This window comes from Durio zibethinus, chromosome 11 (genome assembly GCF_047325235.1).
Source record: "Durio zibethinus cultivar Kanyao isolate XHJ-2024 chromosome 11, ASM4732523v1, whole genome shotgun sequence".
Classification (NCBI taxonomy): Eukaryota; Viridiplantae; Streptophyta; class Magnoliopsida; order Malvales; family Malvaceae; genus Durio; species Durio zibethinus.
This window is the reverse complement of record NC_143172.1, coordinates 5,856,357-5,884,190: the sequence shown is the minus strand read 5'-3', so window position 1 is coordinate 5,884,190 and position 27,834 is coordinate 5,856,357. Positions and strand designations below refer to the sequence as shown.

Genomic DNA, 27,834 nt, shown 5'->3' with positions numbered 1-27,834 from the left:
TCCCTTTAACTTGACTGGAAAGGGGCTCTGCATCAGACTGCATGTAGAAGAAGTGTAGGACAGTTGTTCAGTATCATGTAAAAAGCTAGGCCTTTTACAGTAAGAATCTTGCTTTGTCAGTCCAATAATGAAAAAAGAAACCTTCTCATAATTCTACACTTTTGCCTTTTGTTGGGCCCCTCTACTCTATGTGGATCAATCCAATGCAATAGCAGTCCGGAAAATTAAACTAATAATAAAATGAGGATGGCTTCCTTTGAATAATAAACAGTTGATCCGTCCAACAACTCTCCAGACAACATACTTTTCTTCTAAGCTACTTGTTCAAGTTAAAAAGATCAAAGTTTGACCAAGCTTGTCCCGAGAATTTAACTGATTTTAATGTTTATATATTTCATAGTCCTGCAAATGCAAATATCCATAAAAAATAAAGCTGGTCGGTTGCCAATGTTGATATACTACAAAGATTTGAAGGGATGATGAATTGATGATGGTGTCACCCAAATAAATAAAAGAAAAAAATGGCCTAAAACCTATCATCATCTCTTCGATCTGAGTCTGAAGAGTGAGCTGCAGCCTCCTTATCTTGTCCCGAAGAGGATAGAATTCTTGGGGTTGGAGGGTAGATTTTGTTTGTCTCCTTCTTCGTTTCTGGTGGGAGACAAAGGAAGTGTCATTGTAACACTGATGAGTTCTTGTCTCCAAAAGGCTGCAGCCAAACTTCATCATTAAATGGCAAAACTAGAACCGGCAAATGTTATTACCCAAGGAATAAGCTAGTTACTTTTGATCTTTATTTTTATTACTAGAAATCAAGTTTAGCAATTTTAATTAAGCAATACAATGTTGTTGTCTTCATTTACCTCTCTACCTGGCTGCATAACCTTAATAAAAGGGAAATGTTTGGTGCAACAAGCTTGAAATTTGGTATGGATAGCCATTAATTTCCTTCCAAAGTTTGAAGAAAACTTGCCAAATGTGTAAGAATATAAGACTAAACTTTTGATATGTATAGAGGAAGTCTTATGGTTCATATTTGATTAAAATGTACACAATGGATCAATTAAATATTATCATTTTATTAATAAATAAATTTAAAATTTTTTATTGATTGATGGTATAAATCTAAAATAAGCGAGTCAAGGCTCAAGAAATATATTAATTTTACAAAGAATTGCATCCACCTTTTTCCATGTTTAGAAATTTCAGCAAGGGGCCATCACTAGGAAAAGAAAGAAAGTTGAAATGAGAAGGAGAGGTGGAAAAAGTTGAAAGTCAATAATCTTCTTCAAAACCACATGGCAGACTACAGAATCCATCACCAGGCTCCTCCCATCTAGGGATGGGAATTCAACACGAATATAACAGGATTCGATTCGATCTGATCTTATGAGGTCAATTTTTTTTTTTTAATTTTAAGTTTTGAATCAGGTCTAAGGTCGAATAAGATTAGAAAATAATTGGGGTCGGATCGAATTCAAGTTTTAAGTATATATGATCTTATCCGATCTGATATTATTTAAAAATTATTTATAATTATTTATAATTAATTTTTTAATTTTTAATTTATATATATTTATATAATGATAATTTTAAATATTTATATTTAAAAATTAATATTTTATATTTTAAAAAATAATATTTTATTAATTTCGAATCTTATATGAATTATATAATATTGAATCGAATATAAAAAAATAAAAAAAAATTTCGATAAAGTTAAATTCAAATTTATTAATACATAAAATCAAATAAGATTCGAGATAAACCGATGCTCCTATCCCGTATCCACAACTTTTAATTAGCTAAAAGGCAACTTGATGGTCAACTTTAAAATGGCAGCCACACACACACACAAATGAAATGACGCACCCAACAGCGTTTTCTTGGCGACGTGGCGTTATCATCGTGGCTGGTGGACAAGAATTGGTTGACAGCCCAAATCTTTATGTTTTTTTTTTTTTTTTTTTTTTTTATGCATGCAGGCTATGGGTTGGTTGGCTGACTATTTATATTTTTTAATTTATTTTTCTGAGTTGATACTTAGGATGACACCATTTTCATTAAATAAATATTTTTATCATTTTATTTATAAAATATTATTTGTTTTTTTAAATTATTTTAATTAATATTTATTAAAAAATAACATTATAATTAATTAACTTTTTTACTCGAGGTTAGCTTTAACTAGTTAATTTTTAATTCAATTTATATATTAGTACTAATAAAAATTTAAAATAAGGTTGTAATCTTAATAGTTTTAGTTATTTAATTTTTATTAAATTATCATTATTATCAAAATGTTGCAATCAAAATTTTTTTATCTTATATTACATACTTAATTTTTGTGTTTTTTAATATTTATTTATTTTTGTTAAAAATTTTATGTAATATTATGTGTGTAATTTGTATGTTGATAGTGATTATTATTTTTATTTCTACAAAAATATGTAATTATATATTTAATATATAATTGTTATTTAAAAATAAATAAAAAAATATTTACGTATGTAACAAAAAAACTAATAATTTAAAGAATGAAAAAGCCATATTAAACTAATATTTGCGTATGGATTGCATGCCTCTAATTAGGGTCGATTTAAACTCTAAATTAAAGTAATTCATAAAAAGCTATATAATGAAATATCTATATTGTTAAGAAAATGCTAATCTACTAAGTAATTATCTAACCATTTAAGCAAAACCATATGCACTTCAACAGGAAAAAAAAAAAAAAATCACATGTGCACGTTTGTTAATAATAAAATCATGATTAACATTTGCAAGGAAAAAAAAATAATGATTATTACTATTTATATCATTGTACATAATTAATGAGGTAGATGTCACACTCACACCAGGTTCATTCGTCACAATATTCGCAAAAACTAACAACAAATTATCAAAAAAAAAATATTATTAATCAAAGTTTACAATCATATATATGCTATTAAAAGTTTTAATCAATTTGGTTCCAAAATAGCCTTTAATTTTATGAATTTTATAAAAAAAAAATATATGTTAGAAGTTGTAATTATAAGACCTAGAACCTTCGGTTATTCTTTCGGATAAAAAAAATCATAGGTAAGGGTTATATTAATGTAGATCCTTATAGCTCAGGGTTGGAATTAAGATAAAAAAATATATTATTTGGTATTTGAGTATATATATGATTAATGTTTGATACATGATTTTTTAAAATAAGATTCGAATTTTTTTTATTTAAAAAAAAAAACTCTTATATTTAGTTTTAAATATATATATATATATATATACATGTATTAATAAGTACAATTGTCAAATATTTTTATTAAGAATATTTTTATTATAATAAATAAGATAATAAGTACAATTGTCAAATATTTTTATTAAGAATATTTTTATTATAATAAATAAGATAATAAGTACAATTGTCAAATATTTTTATTAAGAATATTTTTATTATAATAAATAAGATCATAAAAATATTATTATTATTATTATTATTATTATTATTATTATAATATAACGATGCAAAGAAAAAGAAAATTTCACCGACTATTGACTTTTAAATTAAAAAAGCAGTATACTATTCCATTAAAAAAAAAAAAAAGAAAAAAGAAAAACAACAACCGTTAAACTAAACTCGTTAGTTACTGTTGAAGCCCGAGCCGAGACGGCAGGAGAGACCAATTGTACCGACGGACAAACAAAACAATTTTACCTTACCAGTGGTTGACTTCAAAGACACAGAAAGAGAGAGAGAGAAAGCAGACAGAGACCAACACAGAAACAAAGAAACTACCTCCTATCAACCTTTAGGAATTAGGATCCTTCTCTCCCTTGCGTTTACGCTAATTCCGAGGCATGTTTTTGCTTTTCATATTCACCTTCAACCTTAATAATATTTGTACTTTTATTACTTTAAAATTTCTCTTTTGTCTCCTTGAGTAAGAACTTCATTTTTTTTTCTTTTTTTTTTGAGAGAAAGAGAGAATAAGGGAAAGAGGTTGTTGTTGAGGTGGGCAAATCCGTGGAATTCTGGGGTTTGACCAACATTTCGTGGTGACCCAGGTGAGTAAATGTTCTTCTTTTCTGGGTTTCTGATTTCTGTTTGTTTTGTTTGATTGGTTTGGTTCTTTTCAAAGCTTGCATCTTTGTATTTTGGTGTTAGAGAATTTGCTGCAAAGATCTGTTCTTTTAAGTATCTTCTTAGAAATTAGTTGGTGGTTTTATGTTGTTAATCGGTTTTTCATGAAATAATAAAAAGGGGAAATATGAAAAAAAAAAAAATTTGTCTTGTTAGACTGAGTCACGCAGAGCCTGGAAAATTTAGTGTTGGCTTAATGTTTCAGGATTTCATGGATTGAGAGAAATAACAATACTATGGGGAGTTATTTTGAAGAAGAAGAGGATCAATTCTTTGATAGCCGTGAGGAGATTTCTTCTGCATCTGATTGCAGTTCTGTTTGTTCTGAGGAATGTGGTTCTAGTGCTGGTTTTGACCTAGTCAACGATTTTTTGGACAGTTTTGATCAGTACAAGTTCTGGTCTATGTTCCCAGAAAGTGCTGATAAGCGTCGTCATAAATTCCGAAAATGGATGGGTCTAAGTTTAGGTCGGAATTCAGTTACCGGAGAAGATCCCGGCGGTTGCTGCAGGGATGAACTAGAATTGGGTATTTATAGAATTTCACAAGATAGTAGGGCAGTGTTGAGGACTTCAGGTCTTGAAGATGGGATTTCAACCAACCGGTCCTTTGTATCTTTTCGGTCCACTGATGCTCCAGAACCAGCTGAAAATCTTTCAACAGAGGATCATTTTGCACATCAAGCCAAGAATTTGGATGGTCAAATGGAATTGGTTGTGGTTGCACAGGGTCAGAATGGAATAAACAGCTGGTTACAAGCGAGGGGTTCAAGTAAATCTGTTAGTTCTGAAGAGTTCGAGAGAACCCCTATGCCATTTCCTTTGGTTGATCTGCGGTTGCATGGAGAAATTGAGGGAAGGCCTGCGATAGATGTGAAAAGCAAAGTGAAAAAGAGTTGGTTAGGGAAATTAGGTGCCATTGCACATATTGTTGATAAACATGTTGAAGTTGCATCAAAACATGGTAATCGCAACTCAGCATCAGGGGAAAGGATGAAAAGAGTCAGAGTTGATTCATGTAGCAAGCATTCCAAGGAGTTGTCTTCTCTTTTTTGTGGGCAAGAATTTGTAGCCCATGAAGGGTCCATCTTGACAATGAAGTTCAGTCTGGATGGACAATTTCTGGCAACTGCAGGTGAAGATTGTGTTGTGCGTGTATGGAAGATTGTTGAGGATGAGAGTTTAGACAAATTTGACATCCAAGACCTTGATTCTTCATGTCTCTACTTCAGAATGAATCATCTTTCCCAGCTGATTCCTCTCAATGTGGATAAAAAAAATATAGATAAAATTAAGAGGTTAAGGAGATCAGCAGATACAAGTTGTGTCATTTTCCCACCCAAGGTCTTCCGAATTTTGGAGAAGCCTGTGCATGAATTTCAGGGGCACGGCAGGGAAATTTTGTCTCTTTCATGGTCTAAGAAAGGGGTAAAGTTCCGAGATTTCATCTTCCTTGTTATATTGCTATTTTATTTCTTTACGAAAATGAAGGATACTACTTAGGATTTTTACTTTGGTCTTGATTTACAAATAAAGATATCATATATTCTTTATTGTAGTTTCTTCTGTCATCCTCTATTGACAAGACTGTTCGTCTATGGCAAGTGGGATACGATAGATGCTTGAGGGTTTTTTCTCATAACAATTATGGTAGGCCTCTCTTAACCGTCCTCCCCCATCCAAGCCATACAATAATTATGTTGATTAAATATTTTGTTTGGTTAGCTGATTTATCTTTTTCCAATGTTACCTGGCATTAATATGTGTCTTGCTCTTATTGTTAATGTAGTTACTTCTGTTGCCTTCAACCCTGTGGATGATAACTATTTCATCAGTGGCTCAATCGATGGAAAAGTTCGCATTTGGGAAGTGCGTCATTGTCGAGTTATTGATTATACTGATATAAGGGATATAGTCAGTGCTGTGTGTTATTGCCCTGATGGAAAGGTTTGTCAAATTTTTGCTTTTAGCTCGAAAATTTTGGATTGTTTCGTGAAATTGAATAGGTTTTGTTAAAAAACTCTTTGCTTGATTGTCGTAGGGAGGAATAGTTGGCTCCATGACTGGCAACTGCCACTTTTATGATATCATAGGTATGTTCATGTATAAAAGCCAACTTTTTATTATAGTTTTCTTTGAAGTTCCATTGCACATTAATGGTGCTATTGAACCTTAAACATGCTGAAAATATGAGCATATGACCTTTAATTTTTAATTATTATTATTTTTTGTTTTATAGGAGTAGTTATGTGATATAGGTTTTTAAGTTTTGACAGAATAATAACTTTACCAGTGGCAACCCAAGACTGAATTTCTAGCTGTTGATAGGAGTTGAAATAATGGCTGTACAATTGTTTAGTGTCTTCAACAGTGACCTTTATTTATTGGGTTGTTGGATGTTTGATAAGTGATCTTAGCATTCAGTTTGGAGTTGGCCAGCAGGAGTTGCGTAATATGATTTTAAAGAGATTCATAAATATTTATGATGGATGAAGGGAACATAGGAAAATAGGGCCGAAATACACAAACTTTTTATGATTATTCCCGACATATTCTGTATTTAGGGGAAATGATTTTCATTACAAAGATTATGCTTGATAGTCTTGTTGCCAATATGTTTTGGTTAAGAAGAGAAAATATGTTGACGTGATTGATACTCTAAATATGTTGTGACCGGATGCTGTAGATTATTCTTGACTTTTCGTCACTCATGATATATAAGGTCATAAAACACTCTGTATTTTCTCTCTGCAAATGTTTTTCCAACTTTCTAAGGAGGTCTGTTTTCTTTCTAAATAGATTTGAATTAGTATAGTTTTGCAAGAAACGTATAGACAGTTCTGCAGAATCTGCACCGATGTCCCTTTTCTTGCTTGTATTTTCTGGTTGAATCTCAGTGACTCATGGGTAATGTTGTCAGGTAATCGACTTAAACTCGATGCACCAATACACTTCCGAGGCAAAAAAAAGTTACCTGGGAAAAGGATAACTGGCTTTGAGGTGCGGTTAAATTTTATCCTTGTTTTTACTCATATGCACATTTCATCGTCATTACATATTTTTCCTTGGTGAAGACTTACATATTGTTGTTTCACTTTCTAGTTCTCTCCCAATGACCCAAGCAAAGTGATCATTACTTCAGCTGATTCAAATGTCCATGTCTTGTCTGGAAGAGATGTCATATGCAATCTAAAGGGTGAGTGTTTTACTCTTCTGTTCCCATTTTTGTTGTTCCATGAATGACCATCCTAAATGAACTTGGTAGTGGGCATAAAGATCACCTCTCCCTATGGGATGACTTAAGGTGGTAGTTAATTATTTTAATATTTAGAAATACGCATTTTTCATGATTTAGCTTCTTTCATCTTCCAGCATCAGGCTTTCGAACTGCGAGAAGTCAGATTTCTGCAACTTTTAGCCAAGATGGGAAACAGATCATTTCAGCTAGCCAGGATTCTAATGTCTACATCTGGAATTACAGTAATCGGGAGAAGAACTATTCCAAAGTGAAGAATATCTCATCTTGCGAGAGTTTCCTCTCCCACAATGTATCAGTTGCTATACCTTGGTGTGGCATTGAAACCATTCGTGGAACACTTACATCCCCAGAATTCACCAGGGATGTGCGGAGAAATGGCCTCGAAAATGGGCAGAAACATCAAAATACTAAGGTAGAGCTGGAACCATTGATGCCCCATTCTTCGCCAGATTGTTTCTCTCTGACACGTGTTCTCTTGGAGTCTTTGACAAGGGGTCCTCCAACTTGGCCTGAAGAGACATTTCCCAATGCGAGTCCGGCAACGATTGCATCTGACATGTGCAAATTCGAATTAAAGGTTTTGAAGAGTGCTTACCAAAGCATGTTAAGTTCTCACAAGTGGGGTCTTGTGATTGTTTCTGCAAGCTGGGATGGACGCATTCGAACTTACCTCAATTATGGGTTACCTATTCGATTATAAGACCCCTCCAAAGATTCAGCAAACTTACCAGGTGCTGTTCCTTCGGCCGTTTAGCACCTCAAAGACAGCTAGTCTCGTTGCTTACTTGCAACAAGCTTAGGTTCATGTGGTCCTCCCTGCATGTGGTCTGGACCCATCTTAGATTTTGAAGTGTATTATATATAGTCGTAGCCTATCAGTTCATGCCAAACATTTGGGTGAAATCCAGTCAGGTCCCAACAAATGGCTGGGATTTAATTTTGTTATTGGATCACACCATATAGATGTCAAATTTAGATACTGATTCTTTGATTTGTTTCAGGGGCTGTGAGCTCTAAATTATGTGCTAATGGGCCCTTTTCTCTATTTATATAATTGTATCTAACAGTGTTGGAGATTTTTCGAAAATTTTTTTAGTCAGAGACAGTGCAACCTCGAATTTCATGTTCCCGTTACTGCAATTTATTATTGTTATAAACAGGCTTAGTACGAAAGTTCAGTATAAACTTTCTCATTCTTTCCTCAGTCGCTTCTCGACATCAATACGTTTCGATAAAATCACATTGTTTTTCGCCAGGCGTCTGTAAATCTCCTTTTCATGAGTCCAAATCACCCTTAAAAGAATTTTCAACTTCTGTTCTCAAGGTTGTGGTTCTCAACTTTAATTTTTTTAAAATAATCTTTTGGGCTAACTTTACAAAAATAATAGTACAACTTTAATTTCAAATATTACAATTTAATTAATAATTCATTTTTAATAAAATATTTTATATTTTGCAATTTACTTTTATTTTATAACACCTTTTAAAAACTTTCGAATAAATAATAAACTACAAAGCCAAGTCTTGGTAGTCTTTAATCTCCATAAACAAAACACATGCAAGTTTTACTGTGTAGTATCAACCAATTACAGTTTCAAAATTTGTCCCCACTATCAACAGTTAGTTCGATCAGCTCGCCTCAACCCGATTTTTGGTGGTTTCTCAACTCAAATCTTTTTGAATTTCATATAAAGACTATTGCCCATTACAAACATTTCTGCTCTGCCCTCTAAATTTTCCATGTGCCCTGTTTGTGTTTCTTAGTCATATCTTATTATAATAAAAATAATAACAAAAAAAAACTAACTGGTAAATGAGTAATGAGAGTTTGTTGTCCTAAATGTAATAACCAAGAAATGATTGGTCACGGACGCATTTACTGTTGTTGTAATGAGAGTTTATCGTTTCTGGTCAACTGTGCATTAAACCAGAGGTCCAGTTTGAGCAATGTGAGTTGGGAATATGAACAGCATTTGGTCAATCACTGTACATTTCCAAATTTCTGACGGCTAGGTTGCTGGCCATAAAACTTCCAAATGATCTTCATATGGAATTTAGGAAAATGGATTCGGACGTATTTCCCCCACCGAATTTCGTTAACATCCCTTCAAAAGAATTTGGGAAATGTAGATTGCATTCTTTCAAAGGAATTTTATTCCTTTACGCAAATGCTGAACTCTATGAAACGAACCTTCCTAATGAGTTTGGCTGGTGAGTGGTTAGCAGTAATTTAAAGTTGGGTTAGTGCTATATAGCCGAAAGATTTAATGACCAACCATCGTAGGCACTCAGCACATGATCATGAGACTACTTGTTACATTCCTTCCCAAGGGACAAGTCACCCCAGAAAGACTTTCGGGCCTAATGATGCAAAGTTGGATTCTTAGTTTGAGTGATAATCTCACGGTCAAATGAACCCTCTGTGGCATCTTGATTGGTCGGTCGACAAATATTCATGTCAGGAGGGAAGATGATCCTTCCCCAACCACCCCCAATATCAGCATTAACTGTTTCTTCGCCTCGATCTTCATCATTATCACTGACGTTAACAGTTTCCATAACATCAGAGTCATAGGAACTTGGATCCACTTCTTTATATGGAATGATATCAGCAGTTTCTTCTGTATCAACTAGATCCTGTGTCCCAAGTTAAGAACAGATTTTTGAAAAAGAAAAATATCAGAAATAAGAGCTCTCCTAAATGCAAAGAATCAGTGAACGGAAAGCATGGTAGTAGAGCTAAAAACGAAATTAAAAAAAGAAAAAAAGGAATAGAAGATGAAGGCAAAGATGTACCGTAGTCAATTTCAAGATCTTCTGAATTCCTCTTGGCACGCTGCCCTTTCAAAGCCTCAAATTTCATTCCATCAAGAGGCCAAGATTCGCTTTAGAAATTTAATAATGGCTAATATTAACTACTCGAGACAATAAAGGGAAAAAAGAATGATGACTCGAGGGGTGGTGGGTAATAGTTAAGACACTTAAAGAGGAGTTAAGGAAAGAACCAAACAGTAATTACTGATACCAGCAAACATTAATGTTGCTGGACCTTCAAATCACTAAAAATAAAAACATTTATGTAAATTTCCCAATCCAAAAAGCAGTTAAGAATGCTAACCGGGGTTGTTGTCCTCTTCTGAAAGCAATGAAAGAAAATTTTTCATCTTCAAAGCCACGTAAAGGATTGCCCTTGGAACGCTACAAAGTAGTGATGAATGAGAGAGTTGAGATCTAATAAATTGCCTTATTCTGATACTTTCAGGATGAAATCTTCCAATTCCCAAAAAAAAAATATATATAAATGCCAATGTCAAATATATATACTTCAAATTTTGCTTTGCAATCAACAAAAGACAAAATATAGCATGGAACTAGGGGTTTCATGCGTAGATTAGCTTATTAATAAGAATAAAACATACTAAATCTTAAACTGAGAGAAAGAATGGCAGAATAAAAATATTATAAGCTCCCAGCATTTAAACTTGCTTACTTGTTACATAGAATACTAGATAAGTTTGACAAATGATAAATAAATGAATAGAAGAGAAACCTTGTAAGCATATAGTGAAGTTGTCCTATGCAAATGTTGAAAAAATGACAGTATTTTCCAGATTTCTCCAGTGGACACACCCATCATGAGGGCACTGCATCAAGAAAGTTGCTTTGTTAATTATCCTTTTGAGGAAAGAAAAACAAATACTTGAGATGATGCACCACTTTTTAGTCAGGAAAAAAGGGAAAGTAAAGGAAAAAACATCATACTTACAGTAGCAACAATGACTGCACCACTTCTAAGATCAATAACGTCCTTAGAATCTTCCTTGTTTCCCTTGGCTTTATGGCATTCCTAAAAAGTCATAACTAAGGGGTATTGTATAAGCATGGGGGAAAAGAACATGCAAAAATGAAACATAAAATAGTCACACAGCAACCAAATTTATTTTCAACAGAAAAAAATAGGAGGAAAAAGTAAACTCACTCTTTTTTCCATCCACAAAAAGTGAGATCGCATCAGGGATATAATATTAGATCCTTTTGGTGTTCCAGGTTCAACTAAGACCTGCCAATAATCAAATTTTATAAAAACTGAAATAAATAGGACAGAAAAGAAAGCACCAAAATGATATTCTCCTAGGGTAAAAACTTATAATCTACAAGTCATCGTCCGCATGCCTCAATTCATACCATCAAGTTATGGAAGGGTTTCCAAGTCAGTGTGGCATAAATGACATACATTAGTTTGTTTTCTCATACATGGCACAAAAGCAATACAAAATCATTGATGTTCCCCCAGCAAAAATAGGTAATGAGAGAAATATGTCAACAATTCCAAGAACATACCAGGACATCCCATGTCAGATTCCAAAGTTGGCGCACTATTGTAATTCAGTCCTTCAGTGATGGTATCTCTCCAAGCCTATAAGACTTTAATCCATCAAAAGACGCATTTTATTTTGTTAGGACCAACAAAGGGCATATATCTCCAAAGTAATTCCAAAAAAATTCAGGACATGCAGCAACTAAAGTAGTAAACAAAAAAGAAACATTAGTAGGTCGAATCTGCCCCAATGCAAAACAATGACAAATTTGTGTAGAATTACAAACTTACAGCAATTACAAGGTTGTGTTCCCCCTCAGACTTACTGATCTCTTTTGTTAGTGCTTGAAGGCTAGTACAGCTATGAATAAGGGGCAAGTTCGTAAGGCCAAAAAGACACATAAAGAAATGACATAAAAATATCAGAAATTGCCCAATTACACCTTAAATAAATTTACTAAAAGTGTAAAGAGTTAAGACAATGAAAGTATGAAGCCTCTCTATGCTCACTTGTAATAGTTCCATATCTATTACATCATCACAGACAATTAGCAATCTCAACTCCTTTCTACCATCTGTAAACATACCCAAAGACACATGCGATAATTCACTATGATGTAATGCACTTATATAAAAGTAATAATATCCAACATTCCAAATTTCCAAATTTATCATTCACATAAGCATGATGCAGCCAAGAAATGAGTGATGTAAGAAAAATTCAATACTATGACCTAACATGATTCCTTTTGGGCCTTTAATAAAGCTGATTTCAGAGTTATGTGATATAAGACTTAGTTTGTTGTTGTTGTTGTTGTTATAAGCATGATGCAGCCAAAGTTCTAATTGGCTAGCTCTCTAACAAATGCATCAACTTCTCCCCGCCACCATTAGATTCAATCTCAATGAAAATGTGAGGATCAATAATTATTATCTTGAATAAGATTTCGACCTGCATGCTGCATGGATTGAGATGATTCCACTATGTTTATTTTCTCCATAGATTTAGGCCAGACTTCTCTCATTGCCCTAGAACACCACAAAGTTCAACACTGTAAAAAATTTTATATAACTCCAAGCACTCAATTTGCAAAAAGCTTCTTGGCTCTTGCAGACAAAAAGCAAATAAATTCCCACCAGAAAGCTGAGCCAGTGTCAGCACCAAAAATTCAAAACTTTGGTTGGAAGCAAACCCGGTAGCCTTCTCCTCACCTAGCAAAAGCGCCAACAACAAAAATTTCCCCAAAATTAGTAGCAAAATACTAAATTCCACCTGTATGCATAATAATGCTCAGAAATGATCAATCTTTGGCAATTATCGAAGAAAATTTTAATCATAAAAGTTCCACTTTTTAATTATTAAGGTTGCAATTTAGGGAAGTCAAATATTGGCACCTCACTGAGGACCCTATAACAAGCAGAGTAAACTGCGGGCATCCTGGAAGCAAGATAAGCGACGGTCTCATCATCTCTATAAGTGAGACGATATCCCCATAAGCACTCTTGATTTTCCATCTTTTTGACGGCTCCATTGACTTAAGAGGATCTTCGACGAGCTCCTTTGAAGTCTCAGACACATGATGCAGATTTACATGTTTAATCTCGCTAAAAGACTCCGACAAGCATAACACTTTTCTCCGCATATAAGGGTCCTCTTGCTCTATGTTCAATACCCATTAACACCTCCCTTAAAAAAAAAAAAAAGAACCTCTTAAGTTTGAAGATATTGAACTGGTCATTAAATTCACATAGGTAGATTACCTCGAGGTACTTTTTGATGGCTCAGCAAAGTCGAACCGGAATGACGAGGCAGCATTTGGATTGCTTGGAAGCAGCAAGTGGGTCTCATGGGTGAAGATTTTTTGGGTTGTTTCTGAGATTAAGGACGCCATTTTTGAAAATGGTGCTTTGCTTCTGCGATAGAAATCAGGGAGGTTTGTGCTTTTTTTTTTTTCTCACTTTCAGGGGTTTAAGGTTTTAGAATTTTTTGGGCTTAGAAAATGGATCCATCGTAACTTAATCCAACAAACATTCTAAATTTTGGATCCAAGAAGTAGAAATAGAATGGGACAGCTACCCTTTTTCGTCACTTGAACTTCATTTTTATTGGTGCATTTACTCTTTAATTTTTGCTTTATGTTAGTTGTTTTTAGTTCATTTTTATTTTTTTTACTTTTCACTTTTATTAAAAACAAAAAATAATAAAAACATTGAATAAAAATGAACTAAAAACCTTGATAAAAAGCGAATAAAATAATTTTGATAGAATTTTTACTATTGAATAACTACCTATTAAATTATAAATGGTATTTTTAATAATTTTATATATTATTAATTTATACATTAAATTTTATCAATCTATTGATTTGAATTTTTTATAAAAATTTTTTACTAAATTATTTTTAAAAAATTCACAAATTTCATCAAAAAAATTTTACCTAAGTTTTGTACATTTTTGTTAGATGAGCTTCACTAGATTTAAAGCTGTCCAATTAAAACTTAAATTAAATCTTAAATCCATCAAGACCATTTAAAGAATTTTGTAATGAATTCAAATAAAATACATATATGGCAGAACAATTTTTTGATACATCAAATCACTAAAAAAGTTATTTTCAGTACGATAAAGTGATATTTTAATGTATCTTCACTTTCACAACTAGTTTACGTTTAAAGTTTCGAGTACTAACACCAGGATGAAACCCATGTGTTGCCGAAGGGATTCAATGTAAAATGTACAACGATTTTTTATAATATAATTTGGGTCTTGACATCGACATTAGACATATATTCAAATTAACACCATCATTTATAAGCCTCAAATTCATTTTGGTTTTATTAATCACAAATAACTATAAGAACACTAAATTGTTTTGTTTAATGACATTTAACATTTATACTTGAAATAAGAAATAAAAGGTAAGGAAACTTATACCTCGACCGTTACACAAAAAACTCAAGTACTTGCACGTTGAATCTCTCTTTTCCTCCCAACTATGAATGCCTCACTTCATTTTAGCTTTGCCATGTGATGCTTATTGAATACCTAAATGACATAATTGTGAAACAAAAGTATATGAGACCAAATTCAAATTAATAAAAGACACAAAACTATCAAAACCTAATATCAATAGAGAAATAAGGAAGTTAAGTTAGATGCATTATGGAGCTTGATGTCCAACACACAATTGAGATGCAACACATACTATAGGTCAGCACCCTAAAACTCATGTTTATTAAAATTTATTCAGTTTGATCATATATAATGAAAACATTAAATGGGAGAGGAAGAAAGTAAAATACCATATCATCCAAGTCATCATATTCCGATTTAGATTTATTTCCATTAAGATTCATCTCTAGATCAATTCCATCCTAGCCTTACAACAAAAGTCAATAATCTAGTTAGATAAAAAAACATGCACAAAAATGCATTATAAGAGAGCAAAATATAGAAATGAATGAAATAAGTTTGAAATTGTTTGACCATTTATGCTTTAGCATGTGAAACTGTAACCAAATATGATACAATGTTTTGGGTGATCCAAACAAAAAAATACAATGCTTGAAACAGATATGTCTTATAATCTTCTTTCAGCAAGCAACTCAATTGTTACAAAATTTTGGGACACATACATCAAGTAGATAGCTTCTAGTTCAGAAATGGAGCCTAAAAACTTCATAGAACTTGTTGAATTAGTACCAATATCTTGTTGTCACAGTCATGACCAGCTTTATGGATCAATGAATAACTTTCCACCAGTAAGTTTTTTGTAAATTATAGCCAGCCTCATAGTATTATAATTCATGAATAGAAAAATTGGTAAATACTATGACGAATAATAAATAAACCACATAAGAAACTCAACCAAAAGGTAAAAAAAAATTAACCTTTTTTTAATTATCGATATTATCAAAGTTGCACCATGAGATAAAAAATGAAAACTAAATTGAATGAAGAAGAAAAAAATAGAATGAAAACAAAAGCATGAACATTGGTTTGTACTTATCACAATCCTCTCCAATATTTTGTTTCATTCCTTTTCCTCACAGTAAATGGTTCATAAAGAAACCTATTGCAAGCTATTTCCATGAGAACTCAATTGCTTGATGTGAATATTTTTTAGATTCATTAGCTAGGTATACATCACGTTCTACTAGGTTCAATGTAAATAGCAAAACAGCCCCTTGTTGAACAAAACATTCTAAAAAGTTAAAAAGTAAGATGCTTTTTGAATAATTGCAAATTAATTTTCTCATTTGACATTTTAGTAGTAAACTACAAAATCAGGTCTTGAATGCAAAAACAATCATACTTATTCCATTAGATAATTTGGTAACATAAATCATTCTCATCTAAACAAATTAAGAACAAAGTATGTCAAAATCGAACCTCGAAGTCACTTGAAAGTCCCTTATTCAATAACTCAAGGAGATCTTCCCTATAAGCTTTAGCATAAGTTTTTTCAAATTAAATTGTGCTGTGATGCATTCCAGTATATCTATTATCAATTGCTCATTTGTACCCCAGCTTGAAAAAGGTTATAAAAAACAGCTCATGATCACAGACTGCATACCAGAATAGAGAAGCAAATGTTAAGATGAAATATCTATTCATCGTATAATACAATATTTATAACAAAAATAGCATAAATTCAGTATTATTTCATTACAACTTTAGCTGTTTATGGTGGCAGTGTGGGCAATATGGGGGCAAAGGAATAAGGAGTTGCATGGGGAGAACAAAAAGAGATCACAAGAAGTAGAATTCTTTATCAAAAGTTACTTCATGGATTTTAAAAATGCTCAACATAAGGTTACCAACCAGCCTACTAGAAATGGTAAGTGGTGTCCGCCCTCAACTAATTCGTTTAAGGTTAACTTTGATGGTGCAATAGACACTGGTAACAAAAGAATGGGAGTGGGGATTGTCATCAGAAATGAAAAAAGAGAGGTCCTAGCAATGGCTGCTACAAAGTTTCAGAGGTTAGTGATCCTTTCACTATGGAAGCTATTGAAATGATCAAAGCACTTGACTTTGCGAGAGAATTGGGGTTTAACAGCAATATACTGGAAGGAGATTGTTTAGGGTTCACAAGAAAACTAAATCTGTAGAGTTTGACCTATCACTTATATGTACGTTAATTGAAGAAGCCAAAGCAAAGATGTCTGCATTCCACACCTGTTTAGCATCACATGCATTAAGAGCTCGCAATATGGTGTCTCATAAGTTGGCAAAATATGGGCTACAATCTTTAGAGGATGAGTTTTGGATTGATGAGTACCCTACTGTAATCATGCAACAGTTACGTGATGATTGTGCTTTCTCTCAATGAATGAAGCTTATCTTTTCTTTAAAAAAATTCCATCATTTACTAAGAATTTTTTAATAATATAGCAATAAAATGAACCTAAAATCAATTTATTTTTATTTTTTATCTGTTCAAATGATTTTTCTTCAATTTGTTGAAAACCTGGTTCTATTTCCTCTTTTAGATTGGATAGGCCACTGATTCCTAATTCAACCAATTAGAAAAAAATAGAAACAATTTTTAACATTATTAGTTTAAGAATCACACCGCACAGCAGAGCTTAGTGCAGAAGGTATCAACCAAAGAATCATAGAAAGGGGTTACCTGAGAGGATGAAAAGAGATCGTGTTTCTCGGCGGTGGACGACAATAATAATGGCGAACTTCGACGGAGAAAGATTTTGAGAAATTTGGCTGAGAGGAAGATGCCTAATAACAAGAATTCCTCAATCTCCTCCCGCAAACAAAAGAAAATTAGGGTAAAGGGAGTGGGCTAAGGGAGTTTAACACCATGCAAATTAGTTTTTCATTTGCAAACAAAAGAAAAATGAAAGCAAACTTAGTCTTTGTGAGAGGGTTGTGACAGTGATTGGCAATTGCTTTGCCAAATTTTAGGAGACTACAAATTTTTTTGCCAGAAGCTTCTTTGTCCGGAAGCTTCTCACCTTCTAATTACTTTTTTTGTTCCAAAATTACCCCTTAAATTTATTTTTTTTTACATTGGTGAATTGTACAATAAAATTGAAGGAAGGGACTGTTTTTTATATATTTTTATAGATGATACAAAAAATTTAGATAATGAGCAAAACAATCCAGCAAGACGAATTTCGTAATCATCAAACAAAATCCTTAGAAAATTACAAATGAGACATGTCATCAGACAAAGAAAATCTATTAAAAAAGCACACCTCAACAACTTACCTGAAAACCTAATAGCAAAATACATGATTAAATGAAGAATAAAAATTTCAATAACTTATCTAAAACTTGACAACAACTAAAAATAATTAAAAGCAAACACCAATAGAGAGAACACATAAGAATTGCAATAAGATTGATAAATTTTAAATAGACTGTAGTGGAATTTTTTAATAAATTTAAAGATTCAACTATATTGAATCTTGAAAACCTATTATTTTTCTTTTTGTGTATGTATTTTTGTTTGGGAAAGTTTCAAATAATTTTTTAAGTAAAATTCATAAAATTTTTATTAAAAATAATTAAATAAAAAATCATAATCATAAATTGAAAGTCTTATTAAATGAATCAAGTGTATAAATTTTAAAAATAATAGTAATAAATTTTGATATATTTTTAAATATATTTTGAATAAAAATTTTGACAAAATTTTTGCTATTAAATAATTATGTATTAAATTATAAATGATATTTTTAATAAGTTTTATATATTATTAGTGTTTATATTAAAATTTATCAATCTATCATTTTAAATTTTTTATAAAATTTTTTATTAAATTATTTTTAAAAAATTAACAAATTTTATCTAAAAATTTTTACCTAAGTTTTGTACATTTTTGTTAGACGAATTTCACTAAATTTAAAGCTGTCCAATTAAAACTTAAATTAAATCTTAATCGATCAAGACCATTTAAAGAATTTTGTAATGACTTCAAATAAAATACATATATGGTACAACAATTTCTTTTATACATCAAATAACTAAAAATCTGAATTTTAGTACGATAAAGTGATATTTTAATGTTTCTTCACTACTTGTTTACATTTAAGTACTGATATTTGAAAAAAACAAATATGATATTGGTGATGTAGTATAAAATTATATAATTATGAAGATTCTACATATTTCAATAAACTAACTGTGCAAAGTAAGAGCATAATAAACTTTGTTGTATATATATATATATATATATAGAATGTTAGCACTAAAGAAAATCGATGTAGATTTACTTAGAAAATTGAATTTTAATTTTAATAAAAATTAATTTTTAAGAAAAGTGAATGAAATATTTGAGTTAGTCTCATTTCATATTATAATATATAAGGGAAAAATCAAGTTATACAAAAAAGTTTTATACCTTTTGTAATTTTTAATCATTGATTTGATTTTAATAGATTTAATAAATGAAATTAAAATTTTTGACTTATTTTTATTATTTTTTAAATTTATTAAAATCAATGATTAAAAAAATGTAAAACTAAAAAAAATTTTACAGTGATATATATATATATCATAACAATTTTGAGATCATTAGATGAAAAAAATTTTAAAATTGAGAAAAATAAGAAAATTACTATCAATCTTTTTTATTAAATGCGATTGATCATCTAAAAAATTTATTTATTTTAATAAAACAATAAAATGAGTTTAAAATTTATCAAAAATACAATTTTGAACTATGAAAATAAAATTAGATTTAAAAGATGATTATGCATATAAAGAATTATTAACACCGTTACAACACCCATGAAAATTGATACCAATTAATCATCCTTTATCTTCAGGGTTAGATAAAATAATTTCAATTTAAAATTTAATAATAATTTTCTTTAATTTTTGAAAAAAAAATCAATGTTATTAGTCGTTTATTTAGGAATATTGCAAAATAATATTTACATTAAAGAATTATTTTAAAATCCATTAATATCTAAACAAAATTTATAGATAGTTTTTTTTTTTACCTAAGATTTATTATAACATTTCTTAAAAATGAAAATAACATTTTTTGTAAAAGATAATTGTTAATAACTCTCTAATATCTAAGCAAAATACCAAAATTATTTTCTTTGTATAAACAACTAATTTTATCCGAATCGATTCAAACTTATTTGATTTTTAAACTTGATTTTAATACTATGATTTAGACCAACTTTAGCATTCAAATTAGATTTATCTAATCAAGTTCGATTGAGTTTCGTTTCAGATCAATAATTTTTGAATTTGAATTGAAATGAGTAATTTTAAAGCCCAATTTTATTTTATTAGTAGTAATTGATTTAATTAATATTAAAGAAAATGAAAAATTGAGAAGGTCAACACCAATCTACCCTTACTTTCTCGTTCTCTAAAAATTAACCATTTTACTAAGCCTATTTCAGCTCACTAATTTTACCTCTTTTTTTTTATTATTTTACCACTAGCAATTTAACATAGAAATACAAACTTTTCTAAGCCCTTGTAGCAAGATCAATGCAGAACCTCAAAAATAAACTAAAAATGCTGAAGATTCCAAAAAAATTAATTGAATTGATTTGTCCTTTCATCTAAGCTCTCCTATAAAAAAAAAAAAAAAAAAGACCATAGGGAGGAGAAGAGGGGGAACCAACAAAAGAAAGAGCCCACTATTCGTAAAACCTTTAACAGCCTTCATCGCCTTCCTCAACTACCCACCCACTGCCCAAGCACCACACCCGCACCCTCAACCTCCACGTGCACACCCATACCAGCATCCCACTCCCTTAACACTCACCCAAATCGCATTCGACCTCCAACCCCATTTTTTTCTTTTTCAGCATTTTTCTGCATCCTTGCCCACACCTAGAATCAAGGGTGTACACCAAACTTCTAACAACCTCTACCAGCCTTCACCCATACCTCTACCTGTAATAGCGTAGCTCTATAGCCCCAACCTCACACATCAGGCCCTTGCCAACATGGTCCCTCAATTTTTTCACCTAATTTTTACTAGCTATTACCTACACCTAAAAGTCACCCTTGCACACACCCGAATTGAGCCTCTTCACCTCAATCAGGATCCGACCTAAACTACCCATCCACCACTTAAGCACTGTCTAAAACACCAAGCCACCAGCACAAACAACCATCACCCCCTCATCACTATCCCCAAACCACCATCCTAACCAAATCAGAACCATCGACAGCCTCTTATGCCATTAACAACCTGAACAAAAAATAATAATAATAATAAAAACAACACAATAAAAATGTAACCCATGTGTGCGGGGAAAAGCAACATTGAAAGCAGTAAAAAAATCCAAAAAAATTAGAAGCAAAAAGGTATAAACAAGGAAAAAATTGTGGGCTTTGGTTTTAGAACAACTGTGATCGACTTTAAGCTTTGACCGTAAAAAGAAGCAGAACCAAAAGAGGAAAAGAAGGTTAGCCACTAGTGGCAGTAAGATAGATGGCAAGGCAGGGCATGAATGGCGGCAGCTTCCCTAAGACGATCAGGGATGGTGAAAACGAAAGTGGAGGAGGGATAAATAACATATAAAAAATAAGAAAGATCGAACGATGGATTTACAATTTTTAAAAGTTTGAAAGATTGGGTTTTAAACTCAGATCTATCAATTTGAAGGAGTTTTTAGAGAAATCTGTCTTGAAATGAAGAAAAAGAGTCCAATGTGAAGCTTGGGTAAAATTTTAGAGGGTAAAAGACACTGGTCGATGACAGAGAACGGTGGCGGCAACGACAAGCTTCACCGAAAATTAGGTTTGAAAAGGGCAGAGTTGACTCTGTTTTCTAAGAGAATTAGGAAGCTTTTTTTTAGAATAGGAAGATAGAATAATCCAAAAAAAATGGGAATTTATAATGTAGCAAAAAAAAAAAAAAGCCCAAATAAATCGGGTGGACCTAGTCAAACCCAACTCGAAACCTAATCAGTCTAAACCCTTGCTACATACCTAACCTACGACCTGTCTGCTCGTTAGATCAAAGACCTAGCCCACATCAATCCCTGAAAGACCTAATAAACTTGGGCCATTTTAATACTTAATTGATCATGGGTCAAAACCCAAAGAAAGCCACATTTGGTACACTATCCACCCCTTTTTTTTGTTATTTTATTATATATATTTATTTTCCTTAAGTTTTAGATATTTTTTACGGTAAGTCTTTAATGGATTAATGAAGTTGAAAAAAAAAAGAAAAAAATAAATAAACAATGAAATTAACGAATAATGATAATAGATTCTTAACAAATAATAATAATAATAATAATAATAATAATTTTACAATAATAAAAATAATTTTTATTGAAGTGATTATTTTTTTAAATTAAAAAAATGATTTTGGATACATTGCCTAGATGTTAGAGGGAATTTAAAATCGTATTTAAAAAATTTAATTTTGCCTTGAGAAATTAAAAGATTAAAGAAATCAATTAATTAAAAAAATTCAAATAACAAAAGTTTTTCTGCATAAATTCAAAATTATAAATAGAATTTCTTTTATAATTTTTGTTTTAAAAAGAAATTGATAAAAAATAAGTAAATAGGAATAAAATATATAAAAAATTGATTAAATTGGTTGTTTTATTTTTTAGATTTCATGTGCATAATTTATTTGCTTCGAGTTGCATCGATATAAATTTATAAAAAAAAGGGAAATTACTAAAATCGAACTTGCTTTAAAAGTTCACCTAAATGTTGGTGTTAATTGATGAAGTTCAAGCTATCGATAATTCTTATTTTTCTCATAAAAAATTCTAAAACCTTAAAAATAAAAAACCTTGAAACCTGAAACCCTAATATCCAAAACCTTGAAACCTTAAAACTCTAAATCTCGAAATCTAAAACCTTAAAATAAAAAACCTCGAAAACATCATTTAAACCCTAAAACCTCAAAATTAAAACCCTAAAATCCAAAACCCTAAAACCTAAAATCCTAAAATCAAAATCCTAAAACTTCAAACCATGAAACCTAAAACTTCAAAATCTTAAAAACCCACCAAGACTCTAAATTTAACCCAAACCTTAAATTTCACTCACAACCCCTAATCATTACCTGAAAATCATTCAAACTCTAAAAACCTTAACCAAAGCCCCTCCTAAAACCATTGCGAAATTCTAAGGATTCGTGTAAAAATCTCATATGAAGTAATTTATTCTCGAATGCCATCTAAAAGATAGGGTATTTAAGAAATTTTATTTCAATAAGTTTTTATTTTTGTATCAGTCCTTAACTCACAATAATAATGAAATTAAATAAAAAAATTAAAAAAATGAGATTTGAAATATAAATAGTCTCACCTAAATTTTCCTAGAGGTTGAAGAGTTTAGGTGATCTCATTATATTTAAGATCTTGATTTCAAAGTGGCATTTCATTATCATGCATATCATCCATTGGCATATATGCATTTATTTATTATTATGTGTATTCATTCTGCATGTTTATGTATTTAACTATTGCTTCTTAGTTAATTGTAACATCATCAATTTTTTTCGCATAAAATGTTTTTATGAAAACTATTATTCAAAAAATATATTTTTAAATAAAACCAAAATAACATTCTAAAGGAAAAAATTCTTAGTACTCTGTTTAGATGTTGGAAAGTCATCAATAATTATTATCTACAAAGAATATTATTTTCATTTTAAGGAATGTGGTGGCAAATCTTAGGTGAAAAAAATTATCTATAAATTCTATCTAGACATGGAGAATTTTAAGATTTTTTTTAAGTTAAAGATTTTTTTGATATTCCTAAGTAAAGAATTTTAATAAAATTATTTTCTTTTTCAAAAAATGAAAGGAATTATTATTAAATTTTAAATTAAAACCATTTTATCAAATATAAAAAATAACGCATGATTAATGGGTATCAATTTTTATGGGCATTGTGGGGATGCTAATTCTTTCCTACGTGTAATCAACTCCTAAATCCAATTCTATTTTTATAGATTGAAAATTATCTTTTTGATAAATTTTAAACCTTTTTTATCATTCTATTAAAAAGATAATCTTTTTTGGGTAACCAATCACACCATAAAAAAGATTAGTAGGGACTCTTTTTATTTTTATATTTTAAAATCTTTTCATCTAGTGATCTCAAAACTGTTATGACAACTTGGTGACTCTACGGGATACGCTTTTAAAGGCCAGACCAAAAATTAATCATGCATTATCCCATGTGGATTTAATGGTTTAAATGATATTTAATTTTAATTCCTTCTATTTTAATTAGTTTAAAAATAATGCATGTTAGTTACATCCATACTTTTATTTTGTTATTTATTTATTTATTACTTATATTGTTTAATTTGTTATATTTCTCACACACTTTGCATAGTCACTTGCATGCATAAGCTTTAGACCCAAGCTTTGTTCCTATTGGGAGAAAGTTAAGTAGCTACACTCTCGTAAGGTGATAAATTTCATATTTTCTAGCAAAATATTTTTACTCAGATTGAATCTTTTTTTATTTGTAGCCTGTTATAAGTGAAAATTAGGGTGCCTTATTGCTTTACAATAGACGATGATGTGAGGAACAATTTGGTAACCTTTAGATGCATAAATTTTCAACTTAACATATAGTGAACCTTAAGGAACTAATATTAGGTAGAGCTATGCCAACCCTTTCTGTAGAATTACCCAAATTTGGACACATAAAGAATACACTAATACAACCTATACTTTGGGGGTCATAATAATGCAAAGGAAACTAAATTTTGAAAAAAAAAAAGAAAAAACATTTCCAATAAAATTTTCTTTTGACATACTATTTGATTTGTCTAATGTTTGTTCGAGAATTGTATCCTTAAAAAATGTTTTTGTTCATTTTTTTAACAAAGAGAAAAGAAAAAAAAACCACCAAAAAAGTAAAAATTTTAAAAAAGGAAAAAATAGAAGGAATTTTTCTTAATTTCTTTGTTAGCCAAATAAGGATAAAAAGTGTCAAAAAGAAAAAGTATTGAAAAAAAAAAAAAGATTTTTACCCCTTTTGTTTCAACCAAATATTCTTTTAAATGAATTTAGAATTAAGTTGTTTTGTATTTTTAGTGTACCCACGTTTTAAATAAAAGGGAAGTTTTGGAATTGATTAAATAGCCTGGTGGACCTTGCAAAGATATGGAAAAAAGTTCAATAATAATAATAATAATAATAATAATAACACAAAAATTTTCAAAAGAAACTAAAAAAATAGAAAAATAGAAAGTTTTTCTTAAATTCTTTGTTGGCTAATAAAGAATAAAAAAAAATTGAATCCTAATTATTCTGTGTGAAATAATAAGAATATATGTGTGTTTTAGAATTTTGCCATTTTTTTTTTTTTAAAGAGTCAATGTTGTCTCATTCCTTATATTTCATTTGATCTTGTTTACATGCATTCTTACGTTTTTAGAGTTGAAAAAAATAAGATGATATATGCACTTCATTTCATACACATATTAATAGATAATAATTTATGCATTTCATCTCATGTACATCTTAATTAGGTAGTACATGTATTTTATCTCTTGAACATCTTAATTAGGCAGTATATGTATTCTACTTCATGCACATCTCAATAGATAAAACATGCATTCCATCTTATTCATGTCTTAATGGTAGTGTCAATTTCATTGGGTTTGTATAACATATACATTGCATATCGTGTAAATATATCTTATCATGCATATGGTATACCGATGCATTACATATATGTATGTTTCATTAGTCATATACATACATCTCATCACCATATAGTGTGTTTTATGCTTATACATTCATAAGTGATATGGTCCTAAACTTGTATTATGCACACATTACGTTTCAACAACCATATAATAAAATAAGACATTACATTTCATGCATACACATTCACAAATTTTGTGTTGTACATATATTGCATTTCATATAAATGTGTCTTATCATTCATTTCATGTGCATATATTCAAAAATGGTACAATTACCATCATATTGTATAGTAGATCCATTTTATTTCATGTAAATATGTCTAGTTATTTGATGTACATATATGGATAAATAATGTGATTCTCATCAAACTCAAATGCTAATGCATAGTATTTAAGAAAAATATGCATCATCTTTATTGCACATACATTTACAAATTATTCATGAAAATTTCATTTCATCCAGCATTTATTTAATTGTTCTCTATGATATCCCATCATTTGTTGAATAAAGAGTGCTCCCATTGATAAAAAAAAAAAAAAAACCTAAAGTTCTTATGAAAAAAAAAATCATGATCATGAAAATTTGATAGAGCCCAAGTCATCTTACAACCAGTTTACTTCTTTTTTGTCTAAGTATGGTAAGAACTTTGAAAGGTTGAATATTGGAAAGGATTGAGCATGTCAAATTGAATAGGTCTAAGATAAAAAACAACATTGTGAAAGTGAAAGTGTAATCATTGATTATAGACGACCTTTGGTCTCTTTAGTATTGTACATAATTTTGTTTTCAAGATTTTTGAAAGTGGACTATTGTTTCTAAAAGAAAAAAAGGATGAATTTTAATTTTTGGACTTTGTTAATAATAACACATTAACTGGTTAGATTGGATTTATAAATATTGTTTTTTTATATACTTTCTAACTTTTGTTTGTGAAGAATTTATTTGAATTTGTTTGAGAATAAAGCCTTATATAAGTAGTTTTCAAGATCATGAAGGAAAATTAGGATAAAAAGGAAGCAAAATTTTGAAAAAATGAATTTTTTCTTTTTAAAAAAACAAAAACAAGAAGAAGAAGAAATCCATACAAAGTGACAAGAGTTTAAAAAAAATTGGTGATTACTATTAGAAATAAATCCATCCAATACCTTCACATCTCTCTTCAAACATTCTTATATTCCAAATCACTTGCATGATTTTTCTTATCAGCCATAATCTTTTAAGGGACGTAAACTTGAATTCGTGAACTTTATCTTCAATTGATCATGTTCTTAGGCGATGAACAATGAGACAATTAATTTAAAAAAGAGAAAAAAAGTTTTTTGGATTTTTTAAAAATTAAGTAAATGTGATTTTTTTTTACAAGCTGGATGAGGGTAATTTGATTGGTCAAGACTATGCCATAATCTTAAATGTACCAAAACCAAAATACTTAAATTTTATCAAATGACCTTGAACACATAAAGGCCTCAATTCTTATCATATCTTGTTGCTTTGAACACATAAAAGCCTCAATTCTTATCCTACCTTATTCCATGTTTTGGGGCAAAACAACTAGAATAGCATAATCAACAATCGACCTTAAGATAATTTGATTTGTGCCACAACTTTCTTTTTTATTGAATGACGTAAACTATTTGCGACCTTTATGAGTTCATTAATGTCATTGTCATTTGAAATGTCATATTAAAATGGGACATTTTCATGAATAATGTTGGCAAAGTGGATTGATATGTGTGTTATGGGGGGCATATAAAAGACAAAAAAAAAGATTATGACATCATACATTTGAAAAGTTTAATAAATCCAAATAAATACTTTAAAAAATTAAAAAAAAGCCAAAAAATTGTAAAAGAAACCAAGAGAAGCCAAAATATATATATAAAAAAAAAGTAAAAAAAACCAAAAAATCCCAAGGGAAAAAACTTTGAAATTTTTTTTTTTCAAATTTGTTTTCCTAAAAGGAATCACTCTTCAACTTAATTGATCATGTTTGAGATGACAAATGGTCATATTTTATTATTCTTTCAAAACAAGAAAATTATTCCCTTGCTACCTCTTTGAGCCTGATGAATTCTTTTTCAATAAACTTTAACTAAAGATCACTTTCCACATCAGAGGGATAAAGAATGGACATATTCAAAAATTACGCATGGTGAGATCCTATTCCAGACATAAAAAAATCGCCCAACATGCAAGGGGTAAATACCTACTAAGATGAGTTCTAAAAAATTTTTGAACTCACAAATCAGAGGTGGATGTGTGCAAAGAAAAGTAAAGTAAAAACTAGAAAGAAAAGGCAAGAGAAAAAAAAAAGAAAAATTAAACAAAAGAAAAAATTAAAATTGATGATTGAATGGTAAGTGTGAAAAATGAAAAAAGAAGTCCCAAAAAGAACCTAGTATATGTGTGTGAAATGATAATTGGTTTGATCACCTTTAAACACATTTTGGGTCTATTTATCCATTCATTATGAACTTCGAAC

The 27,834-nt window shown here is 30.3% G+C and overlaps 1 protein-coding gene and 1 pseudogene across 2 annotated transcripts; one reads left to right on the top strand and one right to left on the bottom strand.

Annotated features, from left to right (window-relative positions):
- The first annotated feature begins 3,609 nt into the window (after positions 1 to 3,609).
- Positions 3,610 to 8,486, top strand: LOC111289738 (WD repeat-containing protein YMR102C-like). Its single transcript, XM_022881014.2, has 8 exons — positions 3,610 to 4,053; positions 4,335 to 5,556; positions 5,688 to 5,778; positions 5,918 to 6,075; positions 6,170 to 6,221; positions 7,049 to 7,128; positions 7,231 to 7,324; positions 7,501 to 8,486. The coding sequence occupies exons 2-8, from the start codon at positions 4,366 to 4,368 to the stop codon at positions 8,085 to 8,087; spliced, it is 2,253 nt and encodes a 750-aa protein (XP_022736749.1). The 5' UTR covers positions 3,610 to 4,053; positions 4,335 to 4,365; the 3' UTR covers positions 8,088 to 8,486.
- A 559-nt stretch (positions 8,487 to 9,045) lies between these two features.
- LOC111289520 (rsm22-cox11 tandem fusion protein 2, mitochondrial-like) lies at positions 9,046 to 17,685 on the bottom strand (annotated as a pseudogene). The gene is made up of 16 exons (XR_016346261.1): positions 17,342 to 17,685; positions 16,099 to 16,274; positions 15,009 to 15,080; positions 14,641 to 14,751; positions 13,467 to 13,619; positions 13,101 to 13,363; positions 12,843 to 12,917; positions 12,639 to 12,734; positions 11,997 to 12,093; positions 11,729 to 11,812; positions 11,367 to 11,447; positions 11,154 to 11,234; positions 10,938 to 11,031; positions 10,506 to 10,585; positions 10,184 to 10,272; positions 9,046 to 10,026 (listed from the first exon to the last, which is right to left on the bottom strand). The product of XR_016346261.1 is annotated as a rsm22-cox11 tandem fusion protein 2, mitochondrial-like (transcript).
- Positions 17,686 to 27,834: the final 10,149 nt, after the last annotated feature.